At 41.4% G+C, this 23,737-nt stretch overlaps 1 protein-coding gene across 2 annotated transcripts in view; it reads right to left on the bottom strand.

Annotated features, from left to right (window-relative positions):
- MAML2 (mastermind like transcriptional coactivator 2) overlaps window positions 1–23,737 on the bottom strand; it is a 343,366-nt gene that overhangs the window by 227,938 nt on the left and 91,691 nt on the right. Inside the window, exon 1 of one of the 2 annotated variants that reach the window (XM_072968936.1) lies at window positions 16,717–17,038. The exons of the other annotated variant lie outside the window; for it this stretch is intronic. Coding sequence (XP_072825037.1) covers window positions 16,717–16,749 — 33 coding nt within the window. The 5' untranslated portion in view covers window positions 16,750–17,038. Of the gene's footprint in view, window positions 1–16,716; window positions 17,039–23,737 lie in introns of those variants that run through there. 2 annotated transcript variants of the gene reach the window in all.

Here is a 23,737-nt window from a genome sequence, read left to right as displayed (position 1 = left end):
TGGGGACATGTTTATACTGAAATTTTTGTCATTTATCTGAAATTCAAATTTAACTGAGCCTCCTGTATTTTTATTTGCTTAAGCCTGCAACCCTCTGACTGGGGGCAGTTGAATTCTGATCAGAATTACATTATCTCCAGATTGCAGGTCTACGAAATTCCCCAGGGGCCATTCTTCTCATGAGTATGTGCAAAAGTGGCGACTGCTGTACCGGCCATTCCCAGAGGCCCCATGGAGCCAGCTGGCTCGGGGTCTAATGGATCTAGATGCTGGACATTAACCAGTCCCTCCTTCAAAGTATGCTAAAAAGCTTTAAGACAACAAAAATAATGCCCTTCCCATAGTGGGCACTCGATGTACTTTTGTTAAAATTATTCACGTTCATTACTGCCAGTCAAGATGAGTAAGATGATAAGAGATGACAGCTTAGAAACAGTTCCTACGTAATCCTCACCTGTCAATCTCAGCGCGTCTGATTCTTCAGAAACCAGATGTAAATTCCACCTCATTCAAGAAGCCTTCCCTCAGCGCCTCATTGTCTGCACCACCCCATCTCTCCAGCATCTCTCATTTACATCATTCATATGACACTGAACATATTCTGCTTAACATTTGAAGTGACCTTTCACTTACAAATTCCCTGAGGTGGCAGAGCTCTGAGTTAGAACAGGAGCCCTGGAGTCAGACCAATTTTGGTTTCAAACATTGCGCTGCCCCTTCTCGGCTTTGTCACCCTGGACGAACACGGTCTCTTACGTCTCAGCTTCTTACTTTTATCCCTTAGTAAAATGGGGTTAGTAACACCGCAGAGCGTTGTAGTAAATGGGATGGCACGTGTGTAGGAGCAGCTCTTAGAGAGCACTGACCAGTGGGAGGCAGGCATGATCAGTATCATCATTACTACCTTTTTTGCATCCACATTCTCCCCAGTGTCTGCTGCTTATCAGGACCTACATGACTCCAAGTTCCCAGCCAGCCAGACAGTGAAAAGCACTGCCTGGGGACAGAGCAGGGAGCGTCTTTCACTCCACAAAGTAAAGATTTCATCTTCTTGGTTCTCTATTTCTCTACGCGCCTTTAAACCTACACACTGAAGCCCCTGCATTGTGTTCTGTCTGGGATCATGTGAGAAGCAAGAAAACTTTAACTGCCTTAGAGACTTGTTCTCTCAGAGGCAGCGACAGGGGGAAGCCTCCTGGGACTGCGGTCACCACACACTTCCTGCCTTACTCTTTATTGACTATTTGCTACCTCTCTTTTTCTCTCAGTCATCAGGGAGGAAGTTGCATAACTTAAAAGCTAAGAGGGAACCATTTTCCTGTCATCTGAAGTCATACACATTACCCTTCCTTATTGTAACTCTTCTTTAAGTGCCACTGAAAATGCTCTTCTAAATGCAAAATGACTGTTTTTGCCATCCCAAAGGAGCACGCGTGAGATTGGATTTTTACTGTTTCGTTTCTAGTTGTACGAAATCAGCAGAGGAACTGGGGACATATATGTTAAAAAAACAAAAAACCAAAATACACGTTTCAAGGGTATCCTGAGTTCTCAACTGGTTTTTACCAAAAATCACATTCAAAATCCTTCGTGTAAAAACAAAGAGAAAACCATTCTGGGTCATCCATTCATTGGCACTACATTTGCAAAACTGCAATCTCTTGGAAGGTTCTGGCTGTGACACATTTTTGTATCAGGACCCGGTGCCTTCGCCATAACAGGTATTCAGTGAACATTTGTTGAACCAATTAATGAACAAGTATTTATTCAACAAGTATTTATCGAGCACTTAGGAGATGTACTGCCTGAAAAAACATTTGCAATATAGTGTTATCATCACTATGGTCATTAATAAATGATGACTTCACCACAACGCTGTTTATAATGCAGCCATCCAGCAAGCCGGTGACATCCACTCTGGGGGTTTGGGTGAGAGAGTGCAGGGTTTCTGATTGTTCAGACCTAACAGCAATTGACCTCGTCACTCCTGTTGTTACCCACAGAGAACGTGTTCCCAAGTCCCCACCTATCTTATTTCTATTGGTTAATAATTTTACAGTCACTCCAAACCCACTAAGACTCAGAGATAATCCAGGACCTTTCCTTCTCTAGGGCCCAAGCTGGCCTCAGGAGCAAAGTCCCAATCGTGAAGCCTTCAGTCTGTGTCCCCTGTCATTTGGGGAAGAGTATAACACTATGGGGGCCAGGCTGTCCCCGATGTTAGATACCCCATCTTTAAAATTATTACTCTGAGAAGAGTGGGGAAATATTGTTTCAATTATAAGGATAACACACAGACAGCCATGGACCACTTAAGAAGTTGCACAGTAGTTGATTTTAACCACAAAACCAAAATCACGATTTAGCTGTTTGCTTCTGCACAGTATAGGGCAGATCTGAGTGGCAGGTCAGTCAAGCTATTTATTTACTTACTTTTCATTCATTCATTCATTCATTCATTCAATCATGCTGTTCTCGGTTCCTGGTTTTGCAGTTGAAGATGGCCGAAGTCTCAGAGTACTCCAGCGTTAATAGAAAACAGCTCACTGTTGCCCCAGTTGCAGACGTGAGTAGTCGAGCAAGGTCAGTACCCAGAGGAGCAGATCACTTGTACAGAAGGAGTGAGTGAAGTTTCCAGAACTGCTTTTCAGGTGTTTCCATTCTTGACTGCTTTTCATTCCCCCTTTCCAATACATCACTCCCTTGTGTTTCACCTCATTTCCTCCCAGTTGCCGTCTCACCTTTGTCACATGTTCATGAAGGCCCCCGTAATCTTTCATTTTCTCCTGGTAGAATATGGCGGTGGCTTTATTAAAACCAGACTGCTCTGCAGTGAGGAATGTGCACAGGTAAAGTCTTCAGGCTGGCAGCCGCCCCCTCCCATATGCATCCCCACCACCAACTCAGCGCCCCCCCAACCATGTAATCCTGCAGACTGAAGGGAGCCCAGTCACTTACAGCAGACGCTCACGAGCCACACTGGCCATGGAGCCCGGGCCGTGCGCTCTGGGGAGCCAGGGACATCACAAACACACACAAAAGGAACGTGCTCGAGGGCATGTGGTCACTTAGAGTCTGAGGCTGTGAGCTGCGCAGCACCACAGGTCTCCCTCAGCATCCGCTCTTGTGAGCAGCGGGGATCAGGCTCCAGGAGGATGCTTCTCTGTAGCTCCTGCTCTGTGTCTTGGAAGCCGAAGGCGGCTTCCTCCTGAGGGCAGGAAGCTTCCTTCTGGACTGTGATGCTGCTGAGGTCCGAAGACACTTCTTCTGGAGGGCAGGGAGATTTGGGCAGCAGAAGCACGTAGGTAAGAAAAAGACAAATTAACTTCTAAAGTCTCCCCTCTTGGCGTGAAAGGAAGTACCATTTCCCAGGAGCTCCGCGCTTCCATTTTGCTGCTGCTTTTCCTGTTCTAATTCCTGGTTCTAGAAGGACCCACCTATTAGCATGGTATTCCCAACAGTTGCCCACTGTGGCAGAAGAACATCTTGTAATATTAAACAAGTCCTATTATTCTTAAGTTAAATAAATGTAGGACTGGAAGTGACCTGTTTGATATTCTTTGGCAATTAGATCAACACCGAACACTAGAACTGCTAATAGTTTTATCCTCATAAAGATAGTTAATAAGATTTGAGTTCCCCCAAAAATAAAATTTCAGCTTCTTTTAAATCATTTTCATTTAAATTTTACATTCATTAATTATACTTCAAAATTTACCTTTTCTTTTAAAGAAAATTAAAGATCTTAGAGGAAAAATAACTTTTGAGATCACACAAAGTAATTTTTACTTTGTCACGCTTACGTTTAGTTTACACTTGTGATGAACACGTATTCAAATTGTGTACACTTTGGATAAAATTACATTTTACCTTGAATACTTTAGCTTTTAAAGTTTAGATCTTGCCAGTCCATAGAAAACCAATTATATGAAGATCTTTGCTGTGACAAGATTAGGGACTTTGCAGTCATTGAAGGCAATAAAATAAACGTTATGGATTAATTAATAATTTATTAACTCTGAGTAACTTAATTTTATTATTCATGGAAAAATCACCAACCCAACAACAGAATATCCAGATGTGCACAGTAATAATTAAATCCAGTTATTAGATATTTTGACTTTCAGTCATATAAGAACCATAACTTTCCATATGTTTTTTTCATTTTGCCATTATAAATATATATTTGTCAAGGAAGGAAGACAGAGAATATTGAACTGCCTGTTAGCCTGATTTATAACTTTTTAATATTTAGACATATGCTATATAGGACTCCGTCTGTCCTGCCCTGAGCCTTGCAAATGTTAGGCGGCAGGTCCGCTCAGGTGTTCTCCTCTTTTTGAAGCCGTTCTCAGCGGTCCTGCTCTTTTGAACTGTTTCTTTATGGCGATTGGTTTAGGTGCAACCAGGCTGGATTCCCTCCCCCGTCCCAGGAACTTAATTAACGGATGTGTCCAATAGCTGGTCTGGTTTACAGATAGGGATGAAAGAGTAAAGGACAAGAATGCTAAGTTCCTTGGTCTCATAATCAGTTTCCTACAGTATTTTTTTGACAACCTAGGTGTACGCTTCAATATGCTCCCATATTTTATCCATAATATAGGAAAGAGTTACTTATGCATGTTAGAAACATGGAGCTTTGAAGTCAGACAATACTAGATCTGAATTGTAACTTCACCACTCACTAGCAGGGCGATTTATTTCAACTGTTTAAGCCTTATTTTCTTGATCAGTAAAATGGTGATGGAAATACACTCATAAGGTTACACTGAGGACTAGAGATAACACATGTAAAGTGCTTAAAAGATAGTAAGCGTATAATAAATAGCTATTATTCTTGTAATGTCCACATGCTTTAATTCTTAAAGTAGTAGTCTGTTCAGTCATTTAATAATCCCCCTATTCAAAGTCCTTTGGGTGGCTACCAGAAGGGAAGGGGTTTGGAAGGTCGGTGAAATGGGTGAAGGGGGTCAGCTCTATGGTAATGGAAGGTAACTAGGCTTGTGGCTGTAATCACTTTGTAGTGTACAATGATGTCCAGTTACAACTCTGTACACCTGGAACTTACATAATTTAAAAAAATTCTACCAAAAAACACTTTCACAGCTCTCCACTGCCTAGGGTGTACCTTCTCATGACATTCAGCTGCTCCAGTTGGTCCTTCTGGCCTTGAATTCCAGCCTTCCTCCCAGCCCATGACCATTCTGCCAGGAGACCTATACTCTCCTACATCTATGTCTTTATCACCACGAGTTCATCTGTTCGGATGGCCTCTCGACTTCCGAGGGCTGGTTCAAGTGGCATTTCTCGCAAGAAGTCTTCTCATTTTCCAATTTCAATGACCTTTCTTCTCCTTGTGTTCCCATAGCACTGTTTGTAACTTAACTAGAGAACTCATTTCAGTGAGCTTGGTATTTTGTCAGGTTCTGTGTATGCGTCCATCATTTCTGCCCCACCGTCCCCTTCTCTGGGATAGACTGTGTCTTTTTCACCTTTTGCACATATGCTGTTTCCTTCCCGCTGCATGTAACACAGTACTTGGTACAGGGTAGATGCTCTTAATTTTTTAAAATTTGAATTTGTTAAAATCTACTTCAGAGGGATAAAAAGAAAATAATAAAATAAAATAAAGGCCATTGTTTGGATTCTTCTAGTAACTGATGATCCTTGTTCCCATGATTATGAAATTTGTTGTTCTTTAAATGGCATTACTTAAATGTTAAAGCAGTTTGTGGATTTCTAGGAAAAGCACTTTGTCTGAAAGCACTTCTTATTGACAAATGGAACATTGTGATTTATTGTATCACTTAAAAAAACATGCAATATATGTTAATATATTGGAAGAATTTCAATATTTAGATATTTCAGTTTCAAATGTCCCACAAATTCTTTGAGACTCTTCCCTTCCAAGGTACAACCTAATTACCCTACCCTTGCATGTAGTTGTGACTTAGTGACTCAGTTCTATTCTAAGAAACAGAATACAGTGGAAGTGATAGTATGTAATGTGGGAAATTCAATCATATAAACGATCTCTCGTGAATCAGTCACTAATGGGGAAGTCAGCAGCCATGTCGTGAGGACTTTTCTAGCTGCTCTGTGGAAAGGCCCACGTGGTGGGGTCTCCTGCCAACAGCCACGTGAGTGGGCTTAGAAGCAGACCCTCCAGCCCTGCTCGAGCTTTCAGATGACTGCAACCCCAGCAGCCAGCGTGGCTGCAGCCTCATGAGCTGCATGAGCCAGAACCATCCAGCTAAGGTGCTCCCAGATTCTTGACTCTCAGAAACTGTGTGATAATAAACGTTAGCTGTTTTAAGCCGCTACGTTTTGAGGCAATTCATTAGTCAGAATAGATAACTGATATAGATATTATAGAAAAATTATGAGCATTCTCACTGTAGATATTCACAGTTTTAAACTGATGATCATTAATTTCTGAAAGTGACAAGACAATGGGAGGCAGTTACCAAAAGTCATGGTCTGGAACCCACCTTTCCCTCACTGCAGTGGACGTGACTGTCATTCATTCTGTCAACTAGTTATTTAATAAATGCTTAATAAATTGTCTGCTCACAGGCAGTCACTAGTCTAAGCCTTGGAAAGACAAAGACAAAACAGATAGGGTGCATCTTTTTAAAGGCTTCAAATTCCAGGGTTCTCCACTGTCTTACTCTGCACGGATGATAAAAGACTGATGTCAATCTGAAGTCCCCTATCTAATTGTGTGAAAAGTTATTTGAGAATTATTTTGTGTAATGGAGAAAGAAGACGGGTGGAATTTAAGAAAAGGCTCTGGGCCAATTATGATTTTAGCAGGTAGGGCCCCAAATAATGCCCAGCCTGACAAACAGCTTCAGTCTTTCAAACCAAGGACACTTGTCTCGGGATGTGTGACAAATGGAGTTTTGTGAAACGGTCTGTCTGCCCGTAGTCTATGACACATACAAACAGTCACTGTCACTAACGCCATCCTCAGGGATGAAGGACAGTGACATCAATGGCAGGGAAAATATTCCATTAGTAAAACAGCCCCTAATTAATACTAATCTGTTCCCTGGAAAAGCTGCTTTAGGGGAAAGATCTCCCCCCGCCACACACATGCCAAACTGCTGAGCATTAATTTGGAAAATTTCCCATTGAGTTTCAAGAAATATTAAAAAGCTTCACTTAGCAAAAATTAAAAATGAATCTATTTCTGAGCTCACATAATCTATAAAGATGAGATTTTTTCCTGCTTTTTTTTTTAAACAGGCAATGTCAATTTCTAATTGAGCATATCAGGTAAAAGCAACTAAATTCTATTATTCTCTGAATTGACATTCGCTACCTCCTCTTTCTCTTTATCATAAAAAAATGCATTTATTAAGTACCCAACGCATGTAAACGTAGAAACTGTAACACCACACACACTGACAGATGCGACCCTGGTTTCCTTAAGACCTTGAAAGCCATGTCAGATAAAATTAGCAGAAAACAAGCAAGTTAAAAAAGGCATAAAGAGCTGGGAGAGTATCTTCATATCGATTCATCTGGGAAACAGTAAGAAATGCTGGGGTCTATTGGAGAAGCTGAAACAGAAGGGTGGTTTACATTATCTGTCAGCAAGTATTCACAGCCTCAGGGATGAGCCAAGCTCTTGGCAGCCTCAGGGCTCTGGTACCTGTGAGTCTTGACTCAGCGCGTTCTCCTCTCTGCCTCGATTTCAGCCTTTAATCCTTGGATCTGAAAGCATGTGTCTCTTTCTCAGGGAAGCACTCCTTGACCTCCCAAGATAATCTCGCATTTTCTTAGCACGCAACCCTTCTCCTTAACACTGTTTTTCATGGCTCATGGTTCCCTTAATAGCAAGGATTTGCTCACCCTAGTACCTAGGCACTCTTTGCCCCATCACCTTTCCTTACTATTACCCATTCCAGTTCATATATATATTTACATCATTAGTTCATGAACACATGACTGTAAATTTCCTGCACTACAGCAGGGTAGGGGGGTCTCTTTTCTTCTTCTCTACTGCCTGGCACGTGCAGGTGTGTAACACAGATGTGAATATATGAATCAATAAACGAATGAGCAGTTGAGGGTGTGCTCAGAGCTTGAGCTCTGAAGTTAAACATATTTGGGTACAGCCCAAATTCTCACTATCCAGTTATGTGACCTCTGGCATGCGTTTTTCCTCTCTAAGATTCAGTTTCCTCATGGGTACAGGGCAGATAATAATAGTAGTCTCCCCACGTGGCTGTCAAGAGTTTAAACGAGCAAATGCACACGATGTCCTTAGCTTGCGACCTGGCAGCGCACACATGCTTATTATTATTATTTTTGTTGTTGCTGTTGTTGTCATAACGGTCTCTGGCTCTGCCTCTGTCTGAGGAAAGCTGCTGAGCTTCTGGACAGCCTAGTCTTGGCCATTTTTGGTTTCCTGTCACCTTTGATGCCTGGCCCCCTCCCAGCCGCATCAGCTAATGCACCCACCCAGCCCACCCCACCCCATTTCCACTCCCCTACCCCTCCGGCCATCACTGGGCCGCACTCTGGTTTCCTACAAGTCTTTCTAGATACAGTTCTTTGATTTCTCTTACTTTGATCTTGTACGACAGCAGCCGGTTCCAAGGATTCACCATAGTTTCTCTGAAGGGAGATGAATTCACTCTCAAAAATGATTCCACTGTCCAGTGATTTCCAAACACTGTCCCCAGACCAACCACAGGTCCCCTGACATTCCTCCCAGGATGACTTCCTGCCCCAACTAGGACAGTGTCTAGCAAGAAAATGGATGGCTACTGTCCCCCTGCCCCTTGGGACATTTTAGCTTTGGGGACAAACGAGTTTAGTCACTGATGCTAAGGAAGGCCTCCTGCAAAGAGTGCTCGCTTGCTCAGTCAGCCGGACCAGACCAGACCAGACAAGCCTGATTTGCCCGAAGGTCCTGGCTCCCGGACCCTCACTGTATTTATAAGTCTTAACAGTGTAACTGTGAATTCCATTCTGGTGATGCTGCTTCTGGCTGGCACACGGCCATGGTTTCCCGTCGTTCACAAGCAATTTTGAGGCCTGCTGATATGGGCATGGAAAGCTCTGGGCTCTCTTTTATGTAACCATGTGCCTGCATTCTCCTGTAAGATTGTTTCTGATATCTTTTGAATGTATTAAATATTTTCTGAAAATATGGCTACTTCCTGTTGGGGGAAAAAAAAAAGTGTTTTCTCTTCTCTCACCTCCCAAGATATTGCTTTGCAGAACACTCTATAAAAATAAAGAGCTTTTTACTGAGTTTGGGACTTAAACAAAGACAAAGAAAAAGCAGTTTCTAAGCAGAAAAATGCAACAAAGACTTTACTTCTTACCAAATAACTCAAGAATGTCTGAACAAAAACATCCCAAACCTGGCTGGTGCCAGAATTTCTCAGATAAATCAAGAGAGGAGAAAAACACAAATCCAGCCCCAAACCACCAAGAATCTATGAACAGCAAAAAGAAAACAACATGAAACTGAAAATGTTGTTAAATACTTAGAAGAATCAAACTGCCACCATTTCCTAGAAAGAGCAATTACACCTCTGAGTGTTTCCTAATTAATTTTCTTTTGGAAGCAGTTGGGAAGATCCTACAGGGGTCCCACCTCTTCCTCCAGGAGGCCTTCCCGCAACCCCAGAAGCCACAGGCATCCTTCAGAGGTCACCACGCTCTACCTGACACTCCTTTATCCGATAATGCCTTGTGAGTCCTGTCATAAAGCATCTCCCACCATGGCTCTAGTCTTTCTGACTACACTGTAAGCATCTTCCATATGGAATATGGACTTCCATTTGCATTACCCCCACAGCACCTACCATGATGCCTTGAACAAGAGACCAATACATATGAATTGACTAACACACTTAAGAATTCACAAATGTTTTCTTTAAACCAACAGAGACTAAAAACCTGAAAGAGTACTTCATTCCATTAGACCAGGAAAAACATAGAATCTGCTATGCCAGAAATTTTAAATGATTTGGGGCATTTAGTTCAATTTTTGGAGAAACTGTGGAATCTTTGGGCTGCCAAGAATTAGAGTTACTTGGTATTTACTTTCATATAACGTTCCACCTTGCAGAATCACAGACAGAGAGCAAAGGCAGAAAGGTCGGTGTGGATATGGAACACACAAATTTACTTGCTGTATTTTGGTATCCTCGATTCAGAGAAACCTTTTCTTAAATAGGAAAGTAGTATTCTTAGGGTGCAAATGTTATTCTTATCGGCACTTGGCAAGTTTTCAAAATTGTTATCCTCAATAGGAAAATGTGAAAATTGAAACAGCTTTAATAAACGTTTTTAATGAAATTGGGTCTTAATGAAAGATTTTCTACCATATGACTGTCCTTTGGTCCCATTTTTAGAAAGAAAATCTTGTGCTATTTAGAATATGCATATGATCACAACATTTGTGCAAAAATTTCCAGTTTACAAAAATACATCAAAATGCATTAACATATTCTTTCAAAGATTTATATCCTTTCAAATACATGTATTTATAGAAACTTGTATATATTGAGTCTCAGTTTAAACGCATTATTTCACTTAATGCTCTCTTAAAGATATACACACATTGTTCTTTTAATGAGTTACGCATATTTCTTTTCAATTTAGGAGACTGAAGTAGCTAAAATGTTGGAAGAACAGGACTGCATCTCATTCATCGTATGGCATCCTACATGCAGAGATTAAGACTAGATTATACGAGCTCTCTTTCTTCCAAATGGGTAAATGAATACACAGAGATGTTAAGCTATTTGCTAAAAAGCACAGAGGGGCAAGTGTCTCGTGGATTTTCTGATTTTCAAGACTGCCAGCATCAGATTCTGTTGATTCTGTCTTGGCCAATCTGAGACCTGTGGAGGCCCCAGGTTCTCTGACTTCATCCAGGTATCTCTTTGAGGATGGCTGTCAGGTAACAAGCTGACACTAAGCTTAATATGTTGCAGTGTCTGCAGAATAGATGTGATGCCTGCCTGGCTAATTAAAGCCCTACCTCTCTACCCAGAGAGGGGCTTTGAAAAAGATCATCACACTCACTTCTGCACTTCCTTCCTTATTTAATGTTCTCATGGTCACATGAGATCACCAAATGCTCAGCTCCTGAGCTACACATCCATGTTTAGTACATCAGGAAAGAGTGAAAGATGTGTCTTGTGACTTTCATTCCAAACTTAGACTAGGCATGAGTATTTAATGACAAGTGAATGGACAGGAATGAGAAAGAGGTCAAGACTTCAGTAATCTGAATTGATATCCAAGACAATCTGTAATCAAAAATTGCATATATAAGGGATTTTAATCAATGTATTTCTCTCTCAGTGAAAACTCTCCTGATTCCCGCAAGTAAAATCAATCATTTCCTCTTTCAGGCCCCACCCCTATTCTCAGCATAGCACCCAAAACACTCCACTGTACCTGTTTTACACGCCTGTCTTTCAAATAGAGAAGGAAAGGCACTGTGTGTTATCTATCTCTGTATCCCCATTAACTTCAAAAATGCTGGAACATAGTAGATACCAAATATGCTTGTTTCTTAAATGCTGAATAAATAAATGCTTGTGCAGTCTAGGCCATTAGGAAGTTTGTACTGGAGCTGGGAGATAATTACTCAACATATCATGGTAGCTACTGTAGGAAGTAGAAGAAGGCAACAATGAGACATACCCTGAGGTATCAGAAATGACAGAAATGAGATTTCCCTACATACAACAGAGCAGAGCAGAGATTTAAAAAAAGAAATCAAAGGTAAGAGACTAAGGCTTGACTGGAAACTAACCAGCTCTATTTAAGATCTTAAGAAAAAATTTACCAGAAGGAAAGAAGTTTGGCTGCTCATTGAGAGAGTCACAAAGTATTCATTCGTACAGGCACTGCCTAGTGTCCAAGCTTATTCCACCACGGACACCACCTACCCAGCTCTGTGAGCAGGTATATCCTTCTGGCTAAAATATCTCACCAATCTCCTTGTTCTAATCCTCTGAACATTCAAATAACTTGACTAACCACTCTTGCATGGATTCCATGCTCACCAAGAGTTCTGAGGGTTATAACTGAACCCACAAAGCTTACTGAGAGGTAGAGGATGCCTTCGCCTGAGGACCTGAGTGTCTAGTTATACCAGTTGTCATGCTGAAAACGAACAGACGGGCGTTCTAAGCAGCCCCCGTGAATCAGGTGAGGTGAGTCTGCCTCTAGTCGACAGAGTAACACGTGATATCTTGACATTTCTGACATTGTGCTCGTGAGTCTGAGGGCCAGAGCCAGATTTTAGCAAATCCTCCAAGATGACCCCTCCCCGTGGGTGCTTCTGGCCTTCCCTAGGCATCACATCTCTGGCTCCCCATGAGCCATTCGCCTTTTCTTCAAATGGCTGCACAGATTATGCGCTTAACACTATGCTGTAAACCACTAGAGAGTGATCCAAGGTAACATATAATTAAGTGAGGAACTGTTTGGCACAAACTTAAATTCCAGAAGAGTAAGGATCATTGTGGTAGGCGATTATCCAAAGAGAGATTCCTAAAGGCCTATGGTCTTAAGAGAGGGACTTGAGGTCTGGGTAGGAGGTAGGTGGGTGGAAAGAGGGGGAAGGGAAATTCTAACAGGAGGACATGGGTCCAGCCGGAATGCTGGCTCACATTATTAGCGTATTAGAACAGCAGGTTGGCCAACATGCCATCTCTTTACTGTCTTCAGAATAAAACCTGGAGATTGATATGTCTTCTTTAAGCTTCAAACGATAAGCACTCATAAAACAAAACAAAACAGAATGAAACTCAACATCCTATTATGTGCCTAGTTTCAGAAGAAGGATCTTAACCTTTTAATTATTTGCTTTTAAAGGCTAGTTTTTTTTTTTAATGCTGTCATTTGTGCAATGAGAATATTTAAAGGAAGTTTGAAAGCCAACGGAAAAGGAAAAAAAATATCCATCACCAAAAGAAAAGCAAGTTTGAATCTTAAAGTTATTTATTATCCCAAATTTGCTTTAGAGACTAACCCGGCCACAGGAAATGAGTGAGGTGTTAAGGTAATTAAAGTTCCAATAAAAGGAACTTTTAAATAGATAACTCTCTTTTAATTATTCTCCAAATAATCTTTGCACAGAGCTAAAACTATTATTTTTGAAAAATGTAACCTTTATAGTGGGAAAAACTGAGATAGGCATGTGTGTTCCTCTATCCTTTATAATAACTACATGGAGAAGGAAATAAAAAAAGAATTCAAATCTTGACCTCTGTTCTTCTGCCACATCAGTGTTCCGTGGTAGGAAAAGAGGAAAGTGAAGATCAGTGAAGAGGAATGAAGAGGAGGAAGGGGGAAAGAGGGATGCGGGGAGGCAGGAAGGAAGTAAGGCGCCCACTGCGCCTGCTCAGATGGCACGCTGCAGGCGGGGGCTCCAAATCAGAACTGAAGCCGCTTTCCCCTTTCCGTGCCTCAGTCAACATCGCCTCATCCCACTCTGTGCATCTACCCAGCCACCAGTTAAGTCTTGTCTCCGGATTGAGACCAGCAAAAACAACATAGTCCCTGAAGGGTCGCTTGTCACTCAAGTATGGGTATGGAATAGAGGAACCCCCCAGGTCTGCCTTAGTCAGGGTGCGTTCACCCGACTCCAGGATGTCATAGGATCCTGAACCCACCAAGCAGTTTCCATGGAAAGATGGTTTTCATTGCAGGCCAGCTATTGTGTTTTGTTTGTTTGTTTTAAATGGAAGTATAACTGATGTACAATATTATAAAAGTTCCAGATGTACAATATAGTGATTCATAATTTTGTTTCCTTGTGGGGAGGTAAGTAAGTAAGTTGGTTGGTTGGTTTATTAATGGAGGTACTGGGGATTGAACCTAGGACCCCGTGCATGCTAAGCACACACTCTACCCCTGAGCTATCCCCTCCCCCATAGTGGTTTATAATTTGTAAAGTTTATAGTCCATTTACAGTTACTATAACATATTGATTGTATTCTCCGTGTTGTACAATATATCCTCATAGCTTATTTTATACCTGATAGTTTGTACCTCTTAACTCCCTACCCCTATACTGGCCCTCCCTCCTTCCCTCTCCCCACCAGTAACCACAAGTTTGTTCTCTGTATCTGCAAGTCTGTTTCTTTTTTGTTATATTCGCTAGTCTGTTGGAATTTTTAGCTTACACATATAAGTGATATCATACAGTATTTGTCTTTCTCTGTCTGACTCAATTCACTTAGCAAAATCAGGCTATCATTATGGATGTAGGTAATCTCTCTGATTTGCCTTCTAAAGATCTGTCTCTGTTCCTCTGTCTGTCTCTCACACACACACACATATATACATACAAATGTCTGCACACCCGTACAAAGTGAAGAAACTTCAAGATTTCTTTGTCCCAAGAGAAATTTTACTTAGAAATAGAGGTATGTTTTAGATAAACGAATTCATTTTCATTTCTTAATGGCTGCTAAACTGGAAAAAAAAAAAAAACTCTTTGGAATCCTGTTTCCGAAAAAGAGATATACACTGAGATGTTTAAGAGATTATGCAAGTTAACAAAATCCAGCAGTTGATCATAGAAGACCTCTGTTGAGAGTGTATTTTAACTTCTGAAAGGCATGTGAAAATATCAATTTTCCACGTTTAAGTGGAACAATAGTGACATAAGGACAATCCTGAAGAATGACTCTTCAACACTTTGAAATTCTCATAAACAACCTTTTCTCAGGAAAGCTATAAAAAGAGTCAGTTTTGCCTGAGTCAGAGCAATTTTATCTAACTAATAGCACCCTCCGGACCTTTGAGAAATTGACATTCTCCACGACAGATCAAATTCGGATGCAGCTCATAAAGAAGCTCCCAAGGAGACCTTCATGCTTATTTTCCTCCTTAAGATCTAGAGCAGAGGTCAGCAAGCTATGGCCTGAGGGCCAAATGAGGCCCACCGACTGCTTTTGTAAATAAAGTTTTATTGCAACACAGACACACTCTTGTTTACATATTATCTATGGCTACTTTTGGGTACAGGGTTTACGGGTTGGGTAGTTCTGACAGTAATGATATGGCTCACGAAGCCTGAAATATTTGCTCTCTGGCCTTTTACAGAACAAAGTTTGCTGGCTCCTGATCTGGGGGAACTGGCATCACTCCTTTAGACTAAGAGTCAGATACCTGACTTTCAGACTCCACTCTGCCAATAAACTGCTTTACGACCTTGGGCAAGTAATCGCTTCCCTCAGGGTTGACTTCTTATCTATAAAAGGAGGGCTGGCCCAGGTGATCATCTATTCCTTACAAATCCCCTCTAAAACTTCTCTGTTCCGAGGGGGTAAGACCTTTCTTTCCCCATCATATGGCATTTTACAGAAATCCAAATCAATCTAAAAAGAAGTCTTTCTCCAAAACCCCAGTTTACAGGGAAATGGTTCACATCATTTCAAGCATTTAACAACCCAGCAATCCCCCCTTGCTACCGTATCACGGACATGCCAGAAAGCTGCAGATTAGAGCTGGAAAGCGAACGTAAACAGCAGTAAAATCTGTTTCAGACAAGGCAGCACATCTGGCCCACACTTTCCTAGAACAGATGCGCTGCCCTGCGCGCGCCAGAAATGAATGCTCTTTTCTGTCACGCTTTCGGTAAGTGAGCGCCCTATCTCTGCTGCAGCTCCGGGATTCCCAGGAGTCCTCACACCCAGAAAGCACTTTGAGTTGATGACAAAAGCAAAACTTCTTTGTTTCAGTCGGAGCGGGGCTGTGCACTCTCACAGCTTGGGTGCTCCGGGCACAGTCGACATTACACAATTTCTCTCTAGACACTTGATATAGGGCTACAAACTTAATGAAATGATGGTAGAGCAAGAATAGCTTCCTCTCTTCCAAACTCTCCCCAACAACCAAAGGATCTTGTGCAATTGCTGTCTTGACAGGACAAAATACTTGAGATATTGTGTGACTCTAAAACCAAAACCATGTAAAGCACTTTAAACAGAGGGCAGAAAATGCACTAGATCTCAATGCCAATGGCTATGATTTTAAAACCAACAAGCCTGTTGTCTTTAAAATAAACACTTTCCTCTCATTTCTTTTCTGCCTGGAAAATAAAGGTGTTTGGAGGTATCACGGCATCTCTGAACCAGAAATGATTGGTCCTTGGTCTCCCACAGCATGGGAGACCAGCGTATACGGAATTTAGAAAGTATAATGAACGTTCACTCACATAGAACACTGTATTTCAAACCAGAAAGAAGTACCCAACAAATGGGGCCCCCTGCGAGCTTTTACAAACCCAAAGAGAACCAACCCTACAAACAACATTCGGAACTTGGTTACCAGAGTCTCGTGCACATCTGCTCAGGTGTGCTGAGCTTTCTGCATTTACCACACACTGCAGAGTCTGGCTGGCCCCTTTGTTCTCCATACTGCCTTTCTTTGCAAGGAAAGGACCCTAGTGCATACCGTCTGTCATTCTGCTAGATCATCTTCCCAAATCCCCAAGAACAGCACTATCTGCTTTTCCCTCTTACAGACAAACCTCTGAACTGGATGCTAATATTTTGCAGACCAAGCATGAGCCAAAATGGATTAAAAAACCCAAGCTGGCATATCTGCATCAGTCTAAGGAGTTTCAAAGGAGGAACTGCAACATTAAGCTGATTATCCGAGCTGTGCGCTCCCTTGCCCCCGCCCCTCCCCCCGGCGTTCTGTATTTTACTTTACCTTCTCCTCCTGGCCAGTCAGTATTTTTCTCATCCTCTCAGATCCCACTTAAGTCCCATCTCTGTGATCACACTTCTCCCTAGCCCTCACAATGCTCTGAACATAGAAGGGGCTTATAAATACTGTTGGTTTGTTTTGAGAGTCTTCCTAGATGACCTCAGCCCATGTTGATTTCCACCGTCCTTAACTCCTTTGAGGTTTACCGTCTATCCCACACAATTAACACCTTATTATCCTTAGCTCCAACAGCCTGTACCACATCATACATTTCATTTCTTCTTTATAACTGTTTCATGTGAGTCGCTTGTCTTTTTCCAATTAGATTGTCAGCTCCCCACGGATAAAGCTGTTTTCCATACTACCTTGTAAACCGTTAGGCACATGGTAAACATCCAATACATATATATATATTTTTTTTTCAATCCATAGCAGCAGTTTTCACATCACTTAAAAGGTTACACAGCTTGCCAGTTGTCTTGTGTGCAACTACCGATCAAACTTTTATATCAGAAACAGCAGTAAGCGTACAGTGGAATCCCCCAAATGGGATAATTTTAATAAATATCTATGATTGTCAGGGTCAAGTGAAAGGGACTGTTTCAGTCATTACTTGCAGGGTAGAATATCTAAATATGTAAAAGAAGAGCTAAGTAAACAAGGAAGGATATATACAGAACTGACTCAGAGTAAGAAGATGGAATTTAAATGATCAAGTACAGGCCAAAAAGGTTACAAAACTTGACAATTCATTCCTTTTTATTTTTTTTACACCTTTCTTTCTTTCTTTTTTTTTTTTTAAGGACTGAGATGATCCCTTTATTTGGGGTAGGGGTGGTAATCGGTTTATTTATTTATATTTTGACAGAGGTACCGGGGATTGAACCCAGGACCTTGTGCATGCTAAACACACGCAATACCGCTGAGCTATACCCTCGCCCAACTATTTGTTCTTTCATTCATTAATATAATACTCACGTACTGAGTCTGGCTATGTATAGAACCCATTTGGCAAACGACATCATTGTTTTACAGCGTACCCCGTTTCTCAAGGCTCACAGATTTCCACCGAGAATACCTGCCCACTGTTTAGAATGCTTCTGCAAAGAAAGGAAACTGCTAAGCTAATGTTTATTTCAACAAACCCTTTGTTTGGATGCATCCTGACAACTCAAACATCTGTTTTCAACTAGAAACATCAATTGAGCTGACTTTCTACACTGATAAATTTGGAAAATTGCTCAATATTCTCCTTTGTTCCGCTTGTCTGGACACAGCCTAATGCTTTCCATTCCACCGAATTTGTACTTAAGTGGTTAAAGTAACCAGAGGAGCTTCTGCATACTCCGTGCCAGCTGTGCGCTCAAGAGAATTAGACCTGGAAGACCCAGCTCTGAGGACAAGGCATGAGGACAGGGCTTGAGTTGTTTCATGAAGATGGAGGAGACAATAAAAACTGTTACTTACACAAGCCTAAAGTTTGTTTGTTGGACTCTTTTTTGTTTGTTTTTCTTTTTTTTTTTTTCAGAGGGTAGGTATATACCTTTATTTTTTAATTTACTTATTTACTTTTTAAAATATTTTATTTGTTTGTTTTGTTTGTTTGTTTATTATTGTATCATTTTATTTTAAATTGGTGGGGGGGGTAATAACTATGTTTTATTTTATTTTTGGAGAAGGTAACTGGGGATTGAACCCAGGACCTCAAGCACACATGCACTCTACCACTTGAGCTATACCTTCCCCCCTATTTACTTTTATTTTTTCATGGAGGTAGTGGGGATCGACCCAGGACTTCATGCATGCAAAGCACTCGCTCTACTGCTAACCTATAGCCTCCCCTGCTAAAGTGTGACTTTAGCTTTTCACGCGAGGACACCTCACATATGAAACCAGTGCTGGGTTTGTATAAAGGAGAGGAGCAACATGAAGCTCGTCAGACACACAACAGAACTGAGCCACGGAAGACTCGTGCTACGCTTCAACTCAAATAGCACGTTCTTTACTTCCAAGTGAGAGAAGGTTTATTTTTTTCTGTATGGGGCTAACCTCTGGAAATAATTTGGGAGACTGGAGAGAAAGAACCCAATTTTGAATGAAATAGCCATTGTGAGTTCAAGCCTGGCTGTCTCGAGGAACGCTGTGGCTGTCACTGCTCCACCTCCCCCCGTCCCAGCCCCAAGAAGTTTAAGTTCAGCTTCTGGGTGACTCTTTTTTGATGTTAACCCATGTTTGGTGTCACTGCAGCTATTACTGCTGTCAACAAAACTTCCATTTTAGATAGATGTTGAAGTGTGTTTGCTAATGCTTTTTTTTTCCAGCTTTATTGAGATATAACGGACACATAACATTGTGTGTGTTTCAGGTGTACAATGGGATAATCTGATATAAGTCTATACTGCAAAATTATTACCACAATAAGGTTAGCTAATCCACCCATCACCTCAGTAGTGACCATTTTTGGTGTGTGTGTGTGGTGAGAACATTTAGGATTTCCTCTCTTAGTAACTTTCAATATGCCTTACAGTGTTGTTAACTAGAATCACCAAGCTGTGCATCAGATCTCCAGAACTTACTCATCTCATAACTGGAAGTTTGTGCCTTTTGACCATCCTCATTCATTTCTCTCCCCTCCCCAGCCCCTGGCAACCACCAATCTAGTCTCCATTTCTTTAAGTTTAGTTTTTTAGACTCTACATGTAAGTGACAGTATTTGTCTGCCGACTAGCCAGAAGTTACTAGAAGAGGTAGGTCAAGCAATGTGACTTCTTCAAGTATCTAAGTATGAACAGAGCCAGTCAGGTAAAGGACTTGCTCACAAAATGGGGTCCTGAATCACTGATGGAATACAGTTGATGGATGCTTTTTGGGGAAACTGAACGAAGTCAGAAGGAATTTAACTAGGGATGTGTTGAAGGGTCATTGTCCAAAGGAATAAGAAGCAACTTTGGGCTTCAGGAATCTGTGAAGAAAACAAAGAATGAAGAAGTATCGTGGCTCAGGTCCAAGTCAGAAACAGCATGTGACACCAGGACTAGACCTAAGAGGCACGGACTGGCCAGCCAGGAGTGACAGATGGACACAACCACAGCTGCAACAAAAGGTGTAAATCACGCCAGCATCTTTAAGATCAGCATAACTGGTTTACTCAGTACTCAAGCTCCCACGCTGAGCACACTGAAATGGAATGGCCCAGTCCTTCTGACTGCCGTAAAGGGGATGCTCGGCTGTCCTCTAAATGGCTGGCAGATAGGGTCAGGGTTGGATGATTGAATGCATCGGAAGGAGACAGAACAGGCTCTAGACAGCAGCTCACTGGGGTGAATTTTCTTCCTTCTCCTGGGTGATGGCGGTAGAGGAGATGGCAGTGAAGAGGTGCTGACTCCTATTGGAGGGTGTCACTGCTGCTGTTATTGCGTCTCTGGGGCACCTCTCTACAGGAAGCCCAGAACAGAGTGATGCAAACACTCTGGATGTTTTGGCCAATTGCAAAATAAGGCAGAATCCTGGGACAAAAAAAATCAAGAACTTTCAAAGTTTGGGTTTTCCTAAAAAGTGAGGCCATACATAATGAGATTATACTTTTCATTGTTTAGAGCTCAGATATTAATACGTGTGAACTGATACACCCTGAGTTTCTTCTATATTTTTTAATTCAAGGTACAAGAGAAATCAAGAAAAAACCAAAGTCACAAATCCTGGTTTGCAAAATTCTAGGGCTACCATTTATGAGCTATCCACTTAAAGAGTTTCCACTTGGAGTCTTTTTTATCCTAAGAAAACAGAATAATAGCACCTATGTTTTAGAGGATGATGGTGGTGACATTATAGAGCAGAATGACATTCAGCGGTGTATCTGTGAATTCTCAGATATGCGTATTCCTCACTCCCTGACCCCTCCCGCAGCTAGGCTCATGTCATGTCCTTCACATTTCTGAGCTGCAGTTTTCTCACTGGTAAAACAGGAAAACGACTGATTCCGAACAGAGCGGTCGTGGTGATCAATTGAGATTAAGGGAGTCTTCCTTGTTATTATAAGCTTCATAGCCGTCTTCATCAGTTACAGTGCAGGAAATATTAACCAGTAACTTTTTTTCTTTGTTGCAATAGAGCAGCTTGATTTACAATCAACATTAAAGACAAAAGCTAAACAAAAGCCAAGGGTCTGTGCCTTAGAATGCTAAATCACCATTAAAATAAACCATTTGGAAAACTCGATTAGCTGTTCAATTTCATACTGTGATTATTCTTTCCCCATGTTTTCCTCCCAGACAAAAAATAGAAAATTTGCTTTGTATCTCACAGTATTAGGAAAAGCTGATGAACTGTCTGTGTCAGTGTTATATATTTAGTGGACTTATTATTATTTTTGCAATGCTTTGGCACGGCTCAATTTTAAATGCAATTACCACATTATAATCTTGGCAAAACCCACTGTTCCAAATAATGCTCTGATGTACAAATGAGTCTTCCTACCAAATGAAAACTGCCAAGGGAAAGGTACTGTTATAATATATAAAAATGAAAACTCTCATTGATGCGCAGACTAACTATAAATTTCATTTGAAAGGCATACACTATATAAACACAAACTAAAAAAAAAAAGTTATAATTAAGATGTCTAATTCTCCTGAAATAACACTCTAATACATAATAATTCACTGGAGGGTACGTAGGCAGCCGGAATCAAACAGCATCTCCCTATGCTGTGAACTAGAAATACTAGTAAACTCAAATGGGTTGAAATATTTCTTCAACTTTTTTTTTCAGAATATGAAAATAAACACTGATTGCAGTGTGGTCAGAAGATTCTGGAATCATCGTTTCACCAACACCCTAAACTGGTGGGAAGTGAAATTTCTATAAAAGTGTGTGCTTGTAAATATCTATTAGAACTTACAGTGTTTTCCTTAGGTCTGCCTCGAGATAATACCATGCATGGCCTTTCCAACAGAAAGGGCTTCTTGCTTTAATAGAGAAACTGACTCTTAAATGAAGACTTACAGGACTTATAATCTACCAGGTGATCCTTCTGGGAAGATAAATGTACAGCTTTTCTTTCCAATATCTACTGGAAAACCTTTTTGAAACCATGCTGATGACTACTGCAGTGGTTCTTAATAGGAGGTGATTTTGCCCCCGCCCCAAACACGAGGCAACACCTGGGACATTTTTGATTGTTGTAACTGGAGAAGGGAGGCCTACTGGCACATAGAGGGTTTGTTAGGGCAGGCAGATAGCTAGATATGAGCAGAGAAAGGGGGACACTGGCCAAATGGCAGGAATTGGGCAGAAAGGAGGCACACAGGCCAAATGCAGGGAACTATACATCATGTAAGCACCAGGGGTCCCTGAGCAGAGAAAGAAAAGCAGGAGACTCTGGGCTCATAAGTGGTCACACTTTTGGGGGTAATGAACAGCTTGAAGGCCAGCAAGGGTGAGAAAAGGCAAGAACCTCCAGTGTCCGAATGTAACCTTTTCTTATTATGCCCTCATTTCAATAAAATTAGCCTTGCAGATTAGAAGTACCCATCATGCACCGACACCATTACACTTCTGATCCAGACTAAATAAAGACAAAAGTCCCTCCTCCCTTTGGGAAGGTGGAGATAGGATGAAAACCAGGAAATACAAACCCAAACCTTTCCCTCCCCAGTGACCATTCCGCCCCTCCATTTTTACACCCTATGTAACCAACTTGCCAAAGCAACTCGGCACGGCACTGCTGCTCACCTGAGCCTGCCCGCTCTCCCCTTGAGAGTGTACTGTCCATCCTTTAATAAATCCTCACTTTACTTTTTTAGCCTCCGCATCTTGTCTCTGAATTCTTTCCGGGATGGGACAAGAACCTGGACACCAGTTAATCTATTGGCAACAGGCTGAGTTCAGAAGTGCTGCTAGACATCTTCCAATGCGAAGGGCAGGCCCACACAAAAGGGAATTATCCAGTCCCAACTCTCAACAGTGCTGAGAGTGAGAAACGCCGTCCTTTGCGGTTTGTTTCTCCTTCTGACCACGTAACAGGTATTCCCCCATAACACTTGCTGCCTCAGTCAGTATCCTTGGGGCAGTCATCATGGTGAAGGTCTACTGAGCAGGATCCAAATACTTCATACCCTGCTGGCATCTCACAAACACCACCTGGGTACAGATCCAAACCAGTGGGCTCTTGGTTTATTTCAAATTAAGTCTGTAGAATTTTTGAAAGTTCTAGAATTTGCTTAGTTCAATCATTTTGGAAAATATATAAGTATTATGCTGGTGTCCACTAGTTCATTAGGTCTATTTTTGGACATATTTTGGTTGAGTTACAACATTGATATTTGGGTGCTCTTTAGTTCAGGGTGCAGCCCATTAGCGCAACTCTAGCTTTTGGCTGTGGTTCCTAGGTTCATGGCCTTGCCATTGAACTCAAGTGAGTGTGACTGAGCAGAAAGCTGCAGTCCATTACTATGATGGACTCCAACTCCAAAGGAGTTAATTCTCCCTTTACTTTGTTTTGCCAGAAAACTCAAGAATGCAAGCACCAAACCAAGAGTTTTTAGGAGGCACTGACTCCCCATTTTCTGTTGCTTGGTTTAAAATTATAAGACTTGATTACAAAAAATAACTTGTTTCATATTATATTTGTGAAAAGGTACAACAGACAGTGTTTTTCGGAAACTGTTTACTCGAGTACCCTGTAAAGAAAAAAGAAAGGAAAAAAAGTTCTGCAAAATCTCTAGGGATTTTTTAAAAGCCCATTTACCCTTGTTTTGCAATGGTCCAGGTTGTGAAATCATCCAACTGAAAAATACTGGAGGCGTGCTGAGGGTGGATTTTAGTGACAAGATTTCCTTAAGGCTGTAAACAAACCAAATTCATTAAGAGAAAGAAACAGAAGTGGCAGCTTTCATCACAAAATGGGGAAAATATTTTCCAGCTGAATTATAGATACAGCACAAAATGCGGCTGTTCCTTTTTAAAAAAAAAAAAATCAAACAAACAAACTTCAGTTTCTGCAGGCCGAAACAGAACATTTCAA

Source organism: Vicugna pacos, chromosome 10 (genome assembly GCF_048564905.1).
Source record: "Vicugna pacos chromosome 10, VicPac4, whole genome shotgun sequence".
Lineage (NCBI taxonomy): Eukaryota > Metazoa > Chordata > Mammalia > Artiodactyla > Camelidae > Vicugna > Vicugna pacos.
The sequence above is the reverse complement of the archived record's forward strand: the minus strand, read 5'-3'. Positions and strand labels throughout refer to the sequence as shown.